Raw genomic sequence first — 19,825 nt, forward strand, 5'->3', positions numbered from 1 at the left:
CTCAATGTTTTCTATTTAGGGTAAAGCAGAGGGTCTCTGGAGCTGAACTGTTTATTTTAGGTCTGGTGACCCCCTGGTTCCTGAGATACTTACCAAGGTGTCTTCCTGGTTGCTTAAAATGCCTGTGTCACCCAGACCAATAGAACACTGCGACAGGACGTTGCAGCTTCCTATAGGCCAACGTAGTGTCAGAGTTAAACGTCATTTTGTGTTCTCTGAAGGGGATGCTACTGGCAGTACCTTACCGGGTAGGTATCTCAGCAGCCAGGGGGTCCCCCGAGCTGAAGTTAACGCAAATCAGCTCTGGAAACCCCCTGCTTCCCACATATCTACAAATAAAAAAAAAGCCAGAGCAACTCTCCTTTAACCTTTTTTAGAGTGCCATGGGTTAGTAACCTTTAATATATTTTATTTTTCTTCTATTTGTTTCATTCTGCTTCTACAAGAGAAAAGGGTGAGAGATGCCAAAGTAGCATGAGTGTGTAATTATGAGAGAAAATAATGTTGCGTTAAAATGTAATAAACTATTATTATTTCCTGAAAGTGGTGAATTGGAGGAATTCTGGGATGGGTGTCTTTGAACGGCCACACACACACACTTTTAGATAATGACCAAGTGTTGGGTGCAGTCTGTCTAAACACAAAGGGTATTATGCATAGAACAAAAAGGCAGGAACTCCACAGTGAAGAAAGAGAGTCAAATTTTGGGGGGTTTCTACTCCCATTGGAGCCTCAAGAATTGGGCACCAAAAAACAAATACAATTTGACTTTTTTCTTCACTGTGGAGTGCCTGCTTTTATACACACACACTTTCTCTGCAAAAATAAAAAGAGAGAAATATTTGAAATGTCTTGGTGACTACTGTACATGGAATTAATTTGAGTGCAATCAACCAAACGCTTATGCTGATCTAAATTGGAATGGTGAAGGACTCCCACCTTGTTGAATTGCACTGCATGCTAAAGCAAGACGCCATTTTGAACAAGAATACACTGTGAGCCCCAAGTGTACATATACACACACTATTTGAACCAGGGGTATTTGATCAATTTACCTGTATATATATTACAGTTTACAAGCCATTTTAACACGAGATATGCTAAAAATCATTTAGCAAACAGTGCTTACACTGCAGCCAGGGATTCTGGGTAATCATATGCAAATGAGCACAGGGTTGCAGACCAGTCTGAGACATGTAAATGCATCACAAGTGGCATTTGTATTTACTGTAGACCAGGGGTGGTGAACCTTTTTTCTGCCAAGGGCCATTTTGATATTTATAAAATCATTCGAGGGCCATCCAAAATTATCAACTTAAAAATTAGGCTGCTATATTTGGTCAAACATTTAATGAACTCACCAATAATGTGATGGCTGGAACTGCTTCTCTTTGGGTGACTGACGGACTCTTGGGTGGTGGATGACTATGACTGACTGTGGGTTGGTGTCTGTGCACACGCAAATACACACACTCTCACACATCGGGCAGGGGGTACGGAAATCAGACTCTAAAACCCACTCTCTCGCTCAGACTCTCAGACCCACTCTCAGACTCAGACTCTCAGACCCACTCTCAGACTCTCAGACCCACTCTCACTCTCAGACTCTCAGACCCACTCTCACTCTCAGACTCTCAGACCCACTCTCACTCTCAGACTCTCAGACCCACTCTCACTCTCAGACTCTCAGACCCACTCTCACTCTCAGACCCACTCTCACTCTCAGACTCTCAGACCCACTCTCACTCTCAGACTCTCAGACCCACTCTCAGACTCTCAGACCCACTCTCAGACTCTCAGACCCACTCTCAGACCCACTCTCAGACTCTCAGACCCACTCTCAGACTCTCAGACCCACTCTCAGACTCTCAGACCCACTCTCAGACTCTCAGACCCACTCTCAGACTCTCAGACCCACTCTCAGACTCTCAGACCCACTCTCAGACTCTCAGACCCACTCTCACTCTCAGACCCACTCTCACTCTCAGACCCACTCTCACTCTCAGACCCACTCTCACTCTCAGACCCACTCTCACTCTCAGACCCACTCTCACTCTCAGACCCATTCACAGACTGTCAGACCCACTCACAGACTGTCAGACCCACTCTCTCTCACTCTCTCTGACTGACACACACTCTCTCTGACTGACACACACTCTCTCAGACACACACACTCTCAGACACACACACTCTCAGACACACACACTCTCAGACACACACACTCTCAGACACACACACTCTCTGACACACACACTCTCTGACACACACACTCTCTGACACACACACTCTCTGACACACACACTCTCTGACACACACACTCTCTGACACACACACTCTCTGACACACACACTCTCTGACACACACACTCTCTGACACACACACTCTCTGACACACACACTCTCTGACACACACACTCTCTGACACACACACTCTCTGACACACACACTCTCTGAGACACACTCTGAGACACACACTCACTCTCTCAGACACACACTCACTCTCTCAGACACACACTCACTCTCTCAGACACACACTCACTCTCTCAGACACACACTCACTCTCTCAGACACACACTCACTCTCTCAGACACACACTCACTCTCTCAGACACACACTCACTCTCAGACACACACTCACTCTCTCAGACACACACTCACTCTCTCAGACACACACTCACTCTCTCAGACACACACACACACTCTCAGACACACACACTCTCAGACACACACACTCTCAGACACACACACTCTCTCTCTCAGACACACACTCTCTCTCTCTGACACACACACTCTCTCAGACACACACACTCTCTCAGACACACACACTCTCTCTCAGACACACACTCTCTCTCAGACACACACTCTCTCTTAGACACACACTCTCTCTTAGACACACACACTCTCTCTTAGACACACACTCTCTCTTAGACACACACTCTCTCTTAGACACACACTCTCTCTCAGACACACACTCTCTCTTAGACACACACTCTCTCTCAGACACACACTCTCTCTCAGACACACACTCTCTCTCAGACACACACTCTCTCTCAGACACACACTCTCTCTCAGACACACACTCTCTCTCTCAGACACACACTCTCTCTCTCAGACACACACTCTCTCTCTCAGACACACACTCTCTCTCTCAGACACACACTCTCTCTCTCAGACACACACTCTCTCTCTGACACACACTCTCTCTCTCAGACACACACTCTCTCTCTCAGACACACACTCTCTCTCTCAGACACACACTCTCTCTCTCAGACACACACTCTCTTTCTCTCTCTCTCTCAGACACACTCTCTCTCTCTGACACACTCTCTCTCTCTGACACACTCTCTCTCTCTCTCTCAGACACTCTCTCTCAGACACACACTCTCTCTCTCAGACACACACTCTCTCTCTCAGACACACACTCTCTCTCTCAGACACACACTCTCTCTCTCAGACACACACTCTCTCTCTGACACACACTCTCTCTCTCTGACACACACTCTCTCTCTCAGACACACACTCTCTCTCAGACACACACTCTCTCTCTCAGACACACACTCTCTCTCTCAGACACACACACTCTCTCTCAGACACACACTCTCTCAGACACACACTCTCTCTCTCAGACACACACTCTCTCTCTCAGACACACACTCTCTCTCTCAGACACACACTCTCTTTCTCTCTCTCTCTCAGACACACTCTCTCTCTCTGACACACTCTCTCTCTCTCTCTCAGACACACACTCTCTCTCAGACACACACTCTCTCTCAGACACACACACTCTCTCTCAGACACACACACTCTCTCTCAGACACACACTCTCTCTCTCAGACACACACACTCTCTCTCAGACACACACTCTCTCTCTCAGACACACACTCTCTATCTCAGACACACACTCTCTCTCTCAGACACACACTCTCTCTCTCAGACACACTCTCTCTCAGACACACACTCTCTCTCAGACACACACTCTCTCTCAGACACACACTCTCTCTCAGACACACACTCTCTCTCAGACACACACTCTCTCTCAGACACACACACTCTCTCAGACACACACACTCTCTCAGACACACACACTCTCTCAGACACACACTCTCTCTCTCTCAGACACACACTCTCTCTCTCTCAGACACACACTCTCTCTCTCTCAGACACACACTCTCTCTCTCTCAGACACACACTCTCTCTCTCTCAGACACACTCTCTCTCTCTCAGGCACACACTCTCTCTCTCTCTCAGGCACACACTCTCTCTCTCTCTCAGGCACACACTCTCTCTCTCAGGCACACACTCTCTCTCTCAGGCACACACTCTCTCTCTCTCAGGCACACACTCTCTCTCTCTCAGGCACACACTCTCTCTCTCTCAGGCACACACTCTCTCTCTCTCAGGCACACACTCTCTCTCTCTCAGGCACACACTCTCTCTCTCAGACACACACTCTCTCTCTCAGACACACACTCTCTCTCTCTCAGACACACACTCTCTCTCTCAGACACACACTCTCTCTCTCTGACACACACTCTCTCTCTCTGACACACACTCTCTCTCTCTGACACACACACTCTCTCTCTGACACACACACTCTCTCTCTGACACACACTCTCTCTGACACACACTCTCTCTCTCAGACACACACTCACTCTCTCAGACACACACACACACACACACACACTCTCAGACACACACACTCTCAGACACACACACTCTCAGACACACACACTCTCAGACACACACACTCTCAGACACACACACTCTCAGACACACACACTCTCAGACACACACACTCTCTCTCTCAGACACACACTCTCTCTCTCTGACACACACACTCTCTCAGACACACACACTCTCTTAGACACACACACTCTCTTAGACACACACTCTCTCTTAGACACACACTCTCTCTTAGACACACACTCTCTCTTAGACACACACTCTCTCTTAGACACACACTCTCTCTTAGACACACACTCTCTCTCAGACACACACTCTCTCTCAGACACACACTCTCTCTCAGACACACACTCTCTCTCAGACACACACTCTCTCTCAGACACACACTCTCTCTCAGACACACACTCTCTCTCAGACACACACTCTCTCTCAGACACACACTCTCTCTCAGACACACACTCTCTCTCAGACACACACTCTCTCTCAGACACACACTCTCTCTCAGACACACACTCTCTCTCAGACACACACTCTCTCAGACACACACTCTCTCTCAGACACACACTCTCTCTCTCAGACACACACTCTCTCTCTCAGACACACACTCTCTCTCTCAGACACACACTCTCTCTCAGACACACACTCTCTCTCTCAGACACACACTCTCTCTCTCAGACACACACTCTCTCTCTCAGACACACACTCTCTCTCTCAGACACACACTCTCTCTCTCAGACACACACTCTCTCTCTCAGACACACACTCTCTCTCTCAGACACACACTCTCTCTCTCAGACACACACTCTCTCTCTCAGACACACACTCTCTCTCTCAGACACACACTCTCTCTCTCAGACACACACTCTCTCTCTCAGACACACACTCTCTCTCTGACACACACACTCTCTCAGACACACACACTCTCTCTCTGACACACACTCTCTCTCTCAGACACACACTCTCTCTCTCAGACACACACTCTCTCTCTCAGACACACACTCTCTCTCTCAGACACACACTCTCTCTCAGACACACACACTCTCTCAGACACACACACTCTCTCTCTGACACACACTCTCTCTCTCAGACACACACTCTCTCTCTCAGACACACACTCTCTCTCTCAGACACACACTCTCTCTCTCAGACACACACTCTCTCTCTCAGACACACACTCTCTCTCTCAGACACACACTCTCTTTCTCTCTCTCTCTCAGACACACTCTCTCTCTCTCTCTCTCTCTCAGACACACACTCTCTCTCAGACACACACTCTCTCTCTCAGACACACACTCTCTCTCTCAGACACACACTCTCTCTCTCAGACACACACTCTCTCTCTCAGACACACACTCTCTCTCTCTCTCAGACACACACTCTCTCTCTCTCAGACACACACTCTCTCTCTCTCAGACACACACTCTCTCTCTCTCAGACACACACTCTCTCTCAGACACACACACTCTCTCTCAGACACACACACTCTCTCTCAGACACACACACTCTCTCTCAGACACACACTCTCTCTCTCAGACACACACTCTCTCTCTCTCTCAGACACACACTCTCTCTCTCTCTCAGACACACACTCTCTCTCTCTCAGACACACACTCTCTCTCTCTCAGACACACACTCTCTCTCAGACACACACTCTCTCTCAGACACACACTCTCTCTCAGACACACACTCTCTCTCAGACACACACTCTCTCTCAGACACACACTCTCTCTCTCTCAGACACACACTCTCTCTCTCTCAGACACACACTCTCTCTCTCTCAGACACACACTCTCTCTCTCTCAGACACACACTCTCTCTCTCTCAGACACACACTCTCTCTCTCTCTCTCAGGCACACACTCTCTCTCTCTCTCAGGCACACACTCTCTCTCTCTCTCTCTCAGGCACACACTCTCTCTCTCTCAGGCACACACTCTCTCTCTCTCAGGCACACACTCTTTCTCTCTCAGGCACACACACTCTCTCTCTCAGGCACACACTCTCTCTCTCTCTCTCTCAGGCACACACTCTCTCTCTCTCAGGCACACACTCTTTCTCTCTCAGGCACACACACTCTCTCTCTCAGGCACACACTCTCTCTCTCTCAGACACACACTCTCTCTCTCAGACACACACTCTCTCTCTCAGACACACACTCTCTCTCTCTGACACACACTCTCTCTCTCTGACACACACTCTCTCTCTCAGACACACACTCTCTCTCTCAGACACACACTCTCTCTCTCAGACACACACTCTCTCTCTCAGACACACACTCTCTCTCTCAGACACACACTCTCTCTCTCAGACACACACTCTCTCTCTCAGACACACACTCTCTCTCAGACACACACTCTCTCTCAGACACACACTCTCTCTCAGACACACACTCTCTCTCAGACACACACACTCTCTCTCAGACACACACACTCTCTCTCAGACACACACTCTCTCTCTCAGACACACACTCTCTCTCTCAGACACACACTCTCTCTCTCAGACACACACTCTCTCTCTCAGACACACACTCTCTCTCAGACACACACTCTCTCTCTCAGACACACACTCTCTCTCTCAGACACACACTCTCTCTCTCAGACACACACTCTCTCTCTCAGACACACACTCTCTCTCAGACACACACTCTCTCTCTCAGACACACACTCTCTCTCTCAGACACACACTCTCTCTCTCAGACACACACTCTCTCTCTCTGACACACACTCTCTCTCTCTGACACACACTCTCTCTCTCTGACACACACTCTCTCTCTCAGACACACACTCTCTCTCTCAGACACACACTCTCTCTCTCAGACACACACTCTCTCTCTCAGACACACACTCTCTCTCTCAGACACACACTCTCTCTCTCAGACACACACTCTCTCTCTCAGACACACACTCTCTCTCAGACACACACTCTCTCTCAGACACACACTCTCTCTCAGACACACACTCTCTCTCAGACACACACACTCTCTCTCAGACACACACACTCTCTCTCAGACACACACTCTCTCTCTCAGACACACACTCTCTCTCTCAGACACACACTCTCTCTCTCAGACACACACTCTCTCTCTCAGACACACACTCTCTCTCAGACACACACTCTCTCTCTCAGACACACACTCTCTCTCTCAGACACACACTCTCTCTCTCAGACACACACTCTCTCTCTCTCAGACACACACTCTCTTTCTCTCTCTCTCTCAGACACACTCTCTCTCTCTGACACACTCTCTCTCTCTCTCTCTCAGACACACACTCTCTCTCAGACACACACTCTCTCTCTCAGACACACACTCTCTCTCTCAGACACACACACACTCTCTCTCAGACACACACTCTCTCTCTCAGACACACACTCTCTCTCTCAGACACACACTCTCTCTCTCTCAGACACACACTCTCTCTCTCAGACACACACTCTCTCTCTCAGACACACACTCTCTCTCTCTCAGACACACACTCTCTCTCTCTCAGACACACACTCTCTCTCTCTCAGACACACACTCTCTCTCAGACACACACTCTCTCTCTCTCAGGCACACACTCTCTCTCTCTCAGGCACACACTCTCTCTCTCTCAGGCACACACTCTCTCTCTCTCAGGCACACACTCTCTCTCTCTCAGGCACACACTCTCTCTCTCTCAGGCACACACTCTCTCTCTCTCAGGCACACACTCTCTCTCTCTCAGGCACACACTCTCTCTCTCTCAGGCACACACTCTCTCTCTCAGACACACACTCTCTCTCTCTCAGACACACACTCTCTCTCTCAGACACACACTCTCTCTCTCAGACACACACTCTCTCTCTCAGACACACACTCTCTCTCTCAGACACACACTCTCTCTCTCAGACACACACTCTCTCTCTCAGACACACACTCTCTCTCTCAGACACACACTCTCTCTCTCAGACACACACTCTCTCTCTCAGACACACACTCTCTCTCAGACACACACTCTCTCTCAGACACACACACTCTCTCAGACACACACACACTCTCTCTCTCAGACACACACACTCTCTCTCTGACACACACTCTCTCTCTCAGACACACACTCTCTCTCTCAGACACACACTCTCTCTCTCAGACACACACTCTCTCTCAGACACACACACTCTCTCTCAGACACACACTCTCTCTCTCAGACACACACTCTCTCTCTCAGACACACACTCTCTCTCTCTCTCAGACACACACTCTCTCTCAGACACACACTCTCTCTCAGACACACACTCTCTCTCAGACACACACTCTCTCAGACACACACTCTCTCTCAGACACACACTCTCTCTCTCTCAGGCACACACTCTCTCTCTCTCAGGCACACACTCTCTCTCTCGGACACACACTCTCTCTCTCTCTCGGGCACACACTCTCTCTCTCTCTCGGGCACACACTCTCTCTCTCTCAGGCACACACTCTCTCTCTCTCTCAGGCACACACTCTCTCTCTCTCAGGCACACACTCTCTCTCTCTCAGGCACACACTCTCTCTCTCTCAGACACACACTCTCTCAGACACACACTCTCTCAGACACACACTCTCTCAGACACACACTCTCTCAGACACACACTCTCTCAGACACACACACACTCTCTCTCTGACACACACTCTCTCTCTCAGACACACACTCTCTCTCTCAGACACACACTCTCTCTCTCAGACACACACTCTCTCTCTCAGACACACACTCTCTCTCTCAGACACACACTCTCTCTCTGACACACACTCTCTCTCTGACACACACTCTCTCTCTGACACACACTCTCTCTCTGACACACACTCTCTCTCAGACACACACTCTCTCTCAGACACACACTCTCTCTCTCAGACACACACTCTCTCTCTCAGACACACACTCTCTCTCAGACACACACTCTCTCTCTCAGACACACACTCTCTCTCAGACACACACTCTCTCTCTCAGACACACACTCTCTCTCTCAGACACACACTCTCTCTCTCAGACACACACTCTCTCTCTCAGACACACACTCTCTCTCTCAGACACACACTCTCTCTCTCAGACACACACTCTCTCTCTCAGACACACACTCTCTCTCTCAGACACACACTCTCTCTCTCAGACACACACTCTCTCTCTCAGACACACACTCTCTCTCTCAGACACACACTCTCTCTCTCAGACACACACTCTCTCTCTCAGACACACACTCTCTCTCTCAGACAGACACTCTCTCTCTCAGACACACACTCTCTCTCTCAGACACACACTCTCTCTCTCAGACACACACTCTCTCTCTCAGACACACACTATCTCTCTCAGACACACACTCTCTCTCTCAGACACACACTCTCTCTCTCAGACACACTCTCTCTGACACACTCTCTCTCTCTCTGACACACTCTCTCTCTCTCTGACAGTCTCTCTCTCTCTCTGACACTCTCTCTCTCTGACACACTTTCTCTCTCTCAGACACACTCTCTCTCTCTCAGAGACAGTGACACACACACACACACACACACACACACACACACACAGAGACAGTGAGACACACACACACACACACAGACAGTGAGACACACACAGACAGTGAGACACACACACACACAGAGACAGTGAGAGACACACACACACACACACAGAGACAGTGAGACACACACACACACACACACACACACACACACAGAGACAGTGAGACACACACACACACACACACACACACACACACACACAGAGACAGTGAGACACACACAGACAGTGAGACACACACACACAGAGAGACAGTGAGACACACACACACACACACACGCGCACGCACAGAGACAGTGAGGCACACACACACACACACACACACACACACACAGAGAGGCACACACACACACACACACACACACACACACACACACACACACACACACACACACACACAGTGAGACACACACACAGAGACAGTGAGACACACACATACAGAGACAGTGAGACACACACACACACACAGAGACAGTGAGACACACACAACACAGAGACAGTGAGACACACACACACACACAGAGACAGTGAGACACACACACACACAGAGACAGTGAGACACACACACACACACACAGAGACAGTGAGACACACACACAGAGACAGCGAGACACACACACACAGAGACCGGTTGACACACACACACAGAGACCGGTTGACACACACACACACACAGAGACCGGTTGACACACACACACAGAGGCAGTGAGACACACACACAGAGGCAGTGAGACACACACACACACAGACAGTGAGACACACACACACAGACAGTGAGACACACACACACAGTGCCAGTGAGACACACACAGTGCCAGTGAGACACACACACACAGTGCCAGTGAGACACACACACACAGTGCCAGTGAGACACACACACACAGTGCCAGTGAGACACACACACACAGTGCCAGTGAGACACACACACACAGTGCCAGTGAGACACACACACACAGTGCCAGTGAGACACACACACAGTGCCAGTGAGACACACACAGTGCCAGTGAGACACACACAGTGCCAGTGAGACACACACAGTGCCAGTGAGACACACACAGTGCCAGTGAGACACACACAGTGCCAGTGAGACACACACAGTGCCAGTGAGACACACACAGTGCCAGTCTCACACACACAATGCCAGTCTCACACACACAATGCCAGTCTCACACACACAATGCCAGTCTCACACACACAGTGCCAGTCACACACACAGTGCCAGTCACACACACAGTGCCAGTCACACACAATGACAGTTCCAGACACACACAGTGACAGTGCAGGACACACACAGTGACAGTGCCAGAGACACACACACAGTGACATTGACACACACAGTGACACACACACACACAATAAGCCCACCTCTGCAAACACACACAAAAATAAGGCCTCTCCCCCCTTGGGGTGGGTAAGGTGCCTGGGAGGGGGTATAAGGGGGCATGTGGGTTACCTGGGGCCCGTGGATGGGCTGCTGGAGCTGCATAGGTAGCCAGTGCAGCTGAGAGACTGGCAGGCCCGCGGAGCCTAAAAGGGAGGGACAGAGGGGCGGAGCCTAAGGAGCCCGGCATTACAGGAGGAGAGAAGGGAGGGGGGCAGTGCTGTAGGAAGAGGCGGGCCAAAAAAAAAAAATCTTGGCAGAGTGACAGCACGGGCAGCCAATCAGGAAAGGGGGAGTTTTTAAAAAAAAAAAAAACATTCTTGCAGGCTTGCTTCCCGGGGGCCGGACCAAATGATTTCGCGGGTCTTACACGTTCCGCGGCCCGGACGTTCCCCACCCCTGCTGTAGACAGTGGTGGGTTTGTCACTTTTTTTACCCACCATAACTTTGTTAATGTCTAAAAATCATTCAAAGAGTGGGATACCACGGGAAACGCGTCAGAGTGTTCTTTTTGGCTGTTACTATGCCCTAAAATTTATGCACCTAGGATATTTTGTGGTTTGCAGTTGGTGGTTTCCAATCTTCAGCAGCAGCAGCAGATGCATCGCCGTTTTCCCTGTACTCTCTTCAATTGTTCCTTGGTAGGAGCACGCAGGACAGGACCAGGATATCCCCAAGGTCAGCAGTGAGTAATCCATTTACTTCATTTATGTGATCAGTCCTACACACGGTTACCTAGACCACCACATAAGACTTACCTATATGGCTAGTGGCATAATCTATGGGAGTGTGTCTAACATTGGACTATCTGGAATCCTGAGTCTTATGAACTGTCCTATGCTATGAAGATGTTTATATTTTTATATCATGATCAAACATTGCCTACTCCTGGTTAGCATCACAAGTGGGAATTAACCCTCCCCTTCCCTTCCATAAAAATCATTCAAACACTCCAAAGCTTTTGGTTAATGTGTCAACATTAGAAGTTAAAAAACAGATTTTAAAAAACTTAACGCATGCAGATTTTATCAGATTTATTTAATGAATGAAACAAGCCCCAGAGATAAGTTTACAAGTTCTGAAAGGCGACTGCCTCTTTAACAGGAACTAATAATGGTAAAGTGTACTCTTCCCCAATGCCACCAGAACAGCACCAGTTATGACAATCGCTCACTTCATGTCACCGCCTCTCCCAACATCAAGAGATGCTTATTTTATTATTCTAATACTCAGAATCATAAACACATATTGGAATATATTCAAAGGAGCTAGTCTTTGTGCTGCTTTAAGAGTGCTTTGTGAGCTGCATTGCCCTGAAACATGGACATCCCAGTAAATGCGCGCAACACGTTTGGGGCATGTGACTTTAGATGTCATCCCAGAGGGTGGAAAACCACTAGATCAGGGGTGCGCAAACTTTTTAGTCCGTGCCCCCCTGCCTGCTCCTTCCCCCCATACCGGTTCGCCGGCGTTTTCTGACGTCATGTGACCCCCGCGAGGTTGCCATGGCATTTAATTTAAATACTTTGGGGAAGAGCGTGGGCCCTCTGTAAGTGCCGCGACCCCTAGTTTGCACACCCCTGCCCAAGATAAAGTGAATAACAAACACTGGTGATATTACATTCATACATCAGATGTTAGTATCAAATCCATTTGATATAAGAAAATCAATCACGTTGAAGACAGTGTTACCGTGTGATAGTAGGCAGGGTATTTTGAAAAAACTTACTGTTTTGACCAAGCGCCTGAAGCAGACAGTCCAAACACCCATCTAGCTTCTCAGACGAGCAGTCAGTTGCTGTTAGCTTCAATTTTTCCAAGGCATCACTTAGATTATCTGCAAGGTCAACATGATAAAAGCAAGAAATCAGTATCATATTGAGCTGTTAACTAGCATAACTGCTTACGGGTTCAATTCCTGTTTTTCCAATCTAAGAAAAAATAAATACATTTCAACAGAATGGTGTCAAAGGAACACACACACACACACACACACACACACACACGCCAAGTGCCACAATTATCAGCTCCGGAGCCCCTGGGGTTAAATCTCCCTACGGGGAAAACATATGGCAGCCGAATCTCGGGCCAATAGGAAGCTGCATCATCATCAGTGGTGGCTTCCTATTAGATGACCATTTAAATCTCCTTTAAAAACCCAGGAATACCAGTAACTTCCCCAGTATGTATCTCCGGAACCAGGAGTCCCCCAGACCTAAAAAATAGTGCAATTCAGCTCTGGGGGGTCCTCAATTTCCAATCATGTAACAAAATCATTTTGTAGTTGCTTAATGAGTCAAAGTGCTGAGGAAAATGCAAACAAATATAAAGGATGCTGAATATTTATTTGTGCTTCTCAGGAATTTGGAAGACATTGACATTTTTTTGTCATGGTTTGTGCAAATTCAGAAAAATTGAAGGAATCAGAGCAATTAGAATTGAACCCCAATATCTCCCAGTAGTGTAAAAAAAAAATAAAAAAAAATTCTTAGATGGCTTCCTCCTAATTTCTCAGAAGATACAGATATCTTGCATTTATTGTAATTTTGTTCTGTTATAGCTCCTAGTATATCATGTATTCAAGATTTTGAGGCCAATATTTAAACATTTTTTTTTTAAATACGTCAAAAGCATTAGATGAGCATTGAAGGATTTTGATGTGGGGTTAGATGCTGCCAGTTGATTGTACATTATAATCAGCACTGGATCAGATAGCATAAACTCCATATAATTAAAACAGCACTTTGTACTGATCGCTATTTTCTTTTACTTTAAAATATATATTCTTGTTCTTTCCAACATTGTTTTTACTTTTCAAATCTGAAGTATTTCTTTACTCATATAGCACCCACAATGTACTCAGCGCTTTACAAAGAGAGAGTACAGGAAATTATCATACACGAAGTGCAAACAAAGTCAGACAATAGGAGAGGAAATCCCTGCCCGGAGAGCTTACAATCTAAGTGTTATGTTGGGGGACTTACAGAGACAGCAGGTGAGGGAGTAAGTGCAGTAGACGGAATGGGAGATTTGGTTGCTGCCGTTTCACTGAGACTCGCCACGCCTCCGCAGCTGGCCGCTTCCAAGTGAAATTTAATTACGGATTAGGGTAGGGGGTTCATTTCAGAGTAAAGACTTAAAGTAGGGTTTTTTAGGGTAAGACGCTTAGCGGCGAAGCGGCGTCTGCGGGGTGAGTCACGGCGAAGCGCCGGCGGCCATTTGGTCGTGGCAAAACAGCCACAACCAAATGTCCTAGACTGGTGCAGTAGATGGCAGTGCTTGCGGGTCTGGACAGTAGTCATTAGTCTGGGCTACTGAAACGCTTCATTTATGAGTTTTAAAGTTAGTCTTTGAAGGTGGGGATAGAAGGTGTGGATAGAAGGTGCTTGGCGTATGCGTAGTGCAAGGGAGTTCCACAGGTAAAGGGGCAGTGAGCGGAAAAGGTTTAAGGCGAGAGAGAGCAGTAGGTTTAAGGGGTGGAAAGGAGATTGTTATGGGTAGGGAGCAGGAGACAATTGGGGGCATAATGAGAGATCAAAACTGATATGTAGGAAGGAGCAGATGAGTGGAGAGCCTTGAATGTAAGGAGAACTTTGTGGGTGATCCAAAAATTGATGGGAAGCCAGGAGAGGGATTTACAGTAAGGAGGAAATGAGCAGAAAATGAAATTATTCTAGCAGCAGAATTTTGGATAGATTGCAAGGGAGAAAGTTGAGGCAGGGAGGATTGGAGATAAAAGCATTTTAAATATTGAGTGTCCAAGAGTTTAAAATGGAGCTCTTCCCGCTGCCTAGTTTAGTCTAAAGCAGCGGTGCCCAAACTGGGGAGCGCAGGCGGCATGCGGCGAAAACCTGTGGGCGGGCGACAGACGCTGTGTGCGGGAGGGCAAAGAAGCTCAAGCTCTGTGCTGCTGCTTCTCTGTGCTTACTGTGGGGGCGGGGCCATCACTGTGCTGTGGCTTGCTGCGGGGACGGGGCTTCTCTGTGCTCTCTGCTTGCTACGGGGACGGGAATTTGCTGCGGGGCCTTCACTGCACACAGACAGCCACTCCTCCTACTGCCTGTTTCCCCGCCCCTGTTTGCAGCAGCACACGGGGGACCAGAGCCTGCTTAGTACTTCCCCCCAGGTGAAAGTCTGTCTGTGTGTGTGTTGTGATTGAGTGTGTGTGTGTTGTGTGTCGTGATTGAGTGTGTGTTGTGTGAGTTGGTTGTGATTGTGTGTTGTGTCTGTGTGTGTTGTGATTGAGAATGTGTGCTGTGTCTGTGTTGTGATTGTGTGTGTGTGTTGTGATTGAATGCACTGATGTGCAAACTGGGGGGCGCAAGATTATTTAAAGGGGGGCGCAGGCCGCATGCAGAGAAACCTGGTGTGCGCGGGCCGGCCTCCCCTCCCCCTTCCCCCTTCTATTCTCTAGTTCAGCGGTCGGCAACCTATGGCTCCCGAGCCGCATGCGGCTCTTTCCGCTGCTACCTGCGGACCCTGCAGGTTGCCGACCCCCAGCTGCTGCCTCTGTTCCTCACTATCCTGCAGGCCAACCTAAGGCCACGGCCCCAGTACCTTCTACAGCGCACGCCCCCAATCAGACCCGGCCCAGTACTTACCTTGGCGCTTATTTAGCAACCGCACTCTACGACAGGTTTTAGTAAATTGTATTTACAAGTTGCGACAGAGGGGTGGCCACGGCCCCGCCGGCGGTCCAGCCAATGAGGGAGAACCAGCCGTGTGAGGTCATGGCCACGTCCCTGGAAACACCCCACCACGCCCCTCCCCCCCCCCCCCCCGTCGCAATCTCCTCCATCTTCTCCCAGACCCCGGTGAAGCTCTGTGCACGCGCCGCCCCCCCCCTTGCCGGGCGCGCGTGCTACAGTGCATACTGGGACCACGGCATAAGCTGGCCTGCTGGAAGGTGTCCGTGGCTGTGCCTGTCCCAGCAGCATGCTGTAGACTAGTAGAAGGGATGTTCCCCTGACAGGCACCTCCGGGGAACCTTTCATCAGGCAGCTTGGCAGGCCCCCTCCACAGGTCTCTAACAGCCCCCCCTCAATCCTCCAGGGCAGCAGCACACAGATCTCTCCCAACATCTCTCATCCCCCCCCCATCTCTCATCCCCCCCCCATCTCTCATTCCCACCCTCTCATTCCCACCCTCTCTCTCATCCCCCCCCCCTCTCTCCCCATATCTCATTCTCCCACCCCTAAGGAACACACAATAAATTAGGGGGGGGGGGGGCATGTGGGGATTACAAGGGGAAGATGGGGGATCAGAGGGGACCCTGCTCCTTTAATTTGTCCTGGGCCCCAAGATTTCTATTGGCGGATATATATATAGATGTGGTTTTTGGGGAGGGTAGTTATGTATTTATTGTGTATTTGTAAATGATACTGTTTTGCACAGAAAAACAAAGATAACTAAATAAAAGGGACTTATTGTTGTGAGATGCATTTTATTCCCCCACATTTTTTGTTGTATGTTAATGCTTATACAGTATATACCTATTGGTTTGTGTACAGTATATGTATGTGTTTTTAGGGGTGTAATATTCATGCATGTGTTGCAACTCTCTGAATATTTGAGAAGTATTTTTTTTTTTATAAAATGGCTGTTCTTCCTTGAGAGGTTGCAGAGTCCTGCACAAGTCTAAGAAATACATACTAAAGTATTTCCTGATCAGTCTTTTGCTATAGATCATGCACCATCTTAGTAGTCCTTTTTGGCACAATCTCCAATGTATTTATGTCCTCTCGGAGATATAGTCTCCAGAATTTAACACAGTACTCAAGGTGAGGTCACACCGATCAATTAATAGAAATTGCTACTCCTCTCTTTCTGCTGCTATTAACTCTCCCTATAAAACCAACATCCTGCTGTTCTTCCCACTACTTTGTTACATTGCTCGCTTTTCACGTCTGCTAAAATGACTCCCAGTTCCCTTTCCTCTATAGTAGACGACATTATAGTGCCATTAATCCTGTATTCTGCCTCTGGATTGTTGTGATCGAAGTATATTATTTTTCACTTTTTGGCATTAAATTATAGTTGCCACACTCTTGACCATCCTACCTACCAAAATCCTAAGTCATTTTATTTACTCCACCCCCCCCCCCCCCCCCGGAGTGTCAACTAAAAAAGGCATACTTTCCCTTCCAAACCGTTTGTAATGTCACTAATAAACATACTGAGGAGCTACGACCTCTGTCTTTACACTAAACCCCACTGATTGATGATCACTGGAGATTTCAAACACACGTCCATCTGATACTCTGTCCCCATTGCCAAGTCCAGGATTACTTCATTGCTTGAGAGATGCCCTTTGCGACGAACCCAGGATGTCCCTTCTGGCTGGACCAGCAAAAACCACATACCAGTCCTGATCAGGCAGATTGTTGCCTCCCATAATGATTACCTCTCCTTTAATTGCCATCCTAGTGATGACCTCTATTAATAATGTATCCAATGCCTCCTTTTGTCCTGGAAGTTTGTAAACCACCCCAGTACGAATGACAACCTTCTCATCAGTTTCTAGGGTTGCTCAAAGAAACGCAGTCTTTCTCCAGTACATTGTACTGAAGTAGCCTTTATGTTGTTATAAACATAAAGGTCAACTCGCCCTTCCTTCCTTGTCCTTTCTAAATATATAGTGTAACCTGGCATAGCTATAGACCAGTTCTGATTTTGGATTGTACCAGGTCTCAGCAATAGCCACAATATTCAAATCATCCCATATTATTGCAGTTTGTTCTGGGATTTTATTTCCCAAACTACAAACTACTGTATTGTGCACATTGCCCAAAGGTTTTTGATACTGTTTTTCCTAATCCTTCCTGTTCCTCTCCTTTTGTACACCACCTTCTGTGTGTGTTGATCTGTTTCCTATCTATGCTGTTTTCTGTTCTCCTGGATTGGATTCCTGCTATAGTATCCCACCCAGCCGCTACCTCTTGCATGGTGGAGGAGGTGGAGTTACATTTAGCCTGACTCATTTCACTACCCCCCCTGGCCCGCTCTCAGTTAGTTTAAACACAGTACTTGTTAATGAAGCATTTGAACTGCTCCTGGTTCCCTCCAAAATGGATGCAGGCAAACTCCTTTATATAGACCCATATTCCCACCCGCCCCCCAGGTAGGACTTTCTAATAAATCCAAATCCCTCCTCTTCCCCAACCACACAAAGTACCTGGTGTGAAGAGCCCTGCCTTCCCCACCCATATATGCAGTAATACCTGTGAAAAAGACAGAGAATGCTACCTGCCTAAGGCCTTGCCGCTGCTGCCTACTACAGCGTCCGCTGTGGCGGACGCTGCACGGACGAGAGCCCTCCCCTCAATGGCGCCGGGCCCACTGCGAGGGGGGGCCGCAGCGCTCGGGCGAGAGCTGCTCCTGCTCTCAATAGAATTGAGAGCAGGACTCGCGTCGAGCGATTAGGCACGCCCCCCGGCGGTTCAGCCAATGAGGGCGAACCTGCCGGGTGACGTCATGGCCGCGCCCCGTCACTCCCCTGCCATGCCCCCCCGGTCTCTCCTCCTGCAGTGAGCTGCAGACCGGGGAATCGGCTGAACGCGCCGCCAATATCGCGGGCGCGCGTTACAGCGGCGTGACCGGGGCCTTAGCCTAAGAGTTGTGCCCAACTCCCTAAACTGTTTCTGCACTATCCCAACCTCATTCTTAGCCAGGTCAATAGTTCCAAGGTGGACAATGACATCTACCAGCTGCACCTTCCCCAGTAAGAATCTCAGGAACAAGGGGGTCCCCGGAGCCGAAATACTAATGTGGTTCTGCTCCAGAGTGCCCCCACTTCCAATACATGTATATAAAAAAAAAAGTGGGGAGGGGGAGAATCGCCGCTTTAAACATAGACTTCTGAGAGGGATTGCTGCTTTAGGAGTCGAATTATAGGATTACATTAACATGCCCTTTAAGTCACTGATATTGAAACATTTATTTTGGGGTTTGTTACGGTCACTTTAGCTCTGTAAAGTTAACATACACGGTTTAAATATTCAATACATAGGAATATTACACACGACTCCAGTACACAAATCCTATATATTATTTTGAGGGGCTAAACAGATTAAAAATATATATTTCTCAGTAAAATTCTAATTTGATCATATTTTAAGCAATTATAAAACCAGGTGAAAAGTTTCCTCTCAGATCTTAATTTTTATTCCATCAAGTTAAAACGTGCAATTCTGCAACAAAATGACATTTGAATTATCAAAGAAAATTATTTCAATTGGATTTTTACAAATTT

General features: G+C 48.2%; 1 protein-coding gene across 4 annotated transcripts in view; it reads right to left on the reverse strand.

Annotated features, from left to right (window-relative positions):
• RAP1GDS1 (Rap1 GTPase-GDP dissociation stimulator 1) overlaps nt 1-19,825 on the reverse strand; it is a 139,597-nt gene that overhangs the window by 84,433 nt on the left and 35,339 nt on the right. For all 4 annotated transcript variants that reach the window (XM_075609671.1, XM_075609661.1, XM_075609685.1 and 1 more), the window contains exon 2: nt 13,304-13,411. In XM_075609671.1, the coding sequence (XP_075465786.1) occupies nt 13,304-13,411 (108 nt within the window). The remainder of the gene's footprint in view (nt 1-13,303; nt 13,412-19,825) is intronic.

This window comes from Ascaphus truei, chromosome 1 (genome assembly GCF_040206685.1).
Source record: "Ascaphus truei isolate aAscTru1 chromosome 1, aAscTru1.hap1, whole genome shotgun sequence".
NCBI classification, from domain to species: domain Eukaryota; kingdom Metazoa; phylum Chordata; class Amphibia; order Anura; family Ascaphidae; genus Ascaphus; species Ascaphus truei.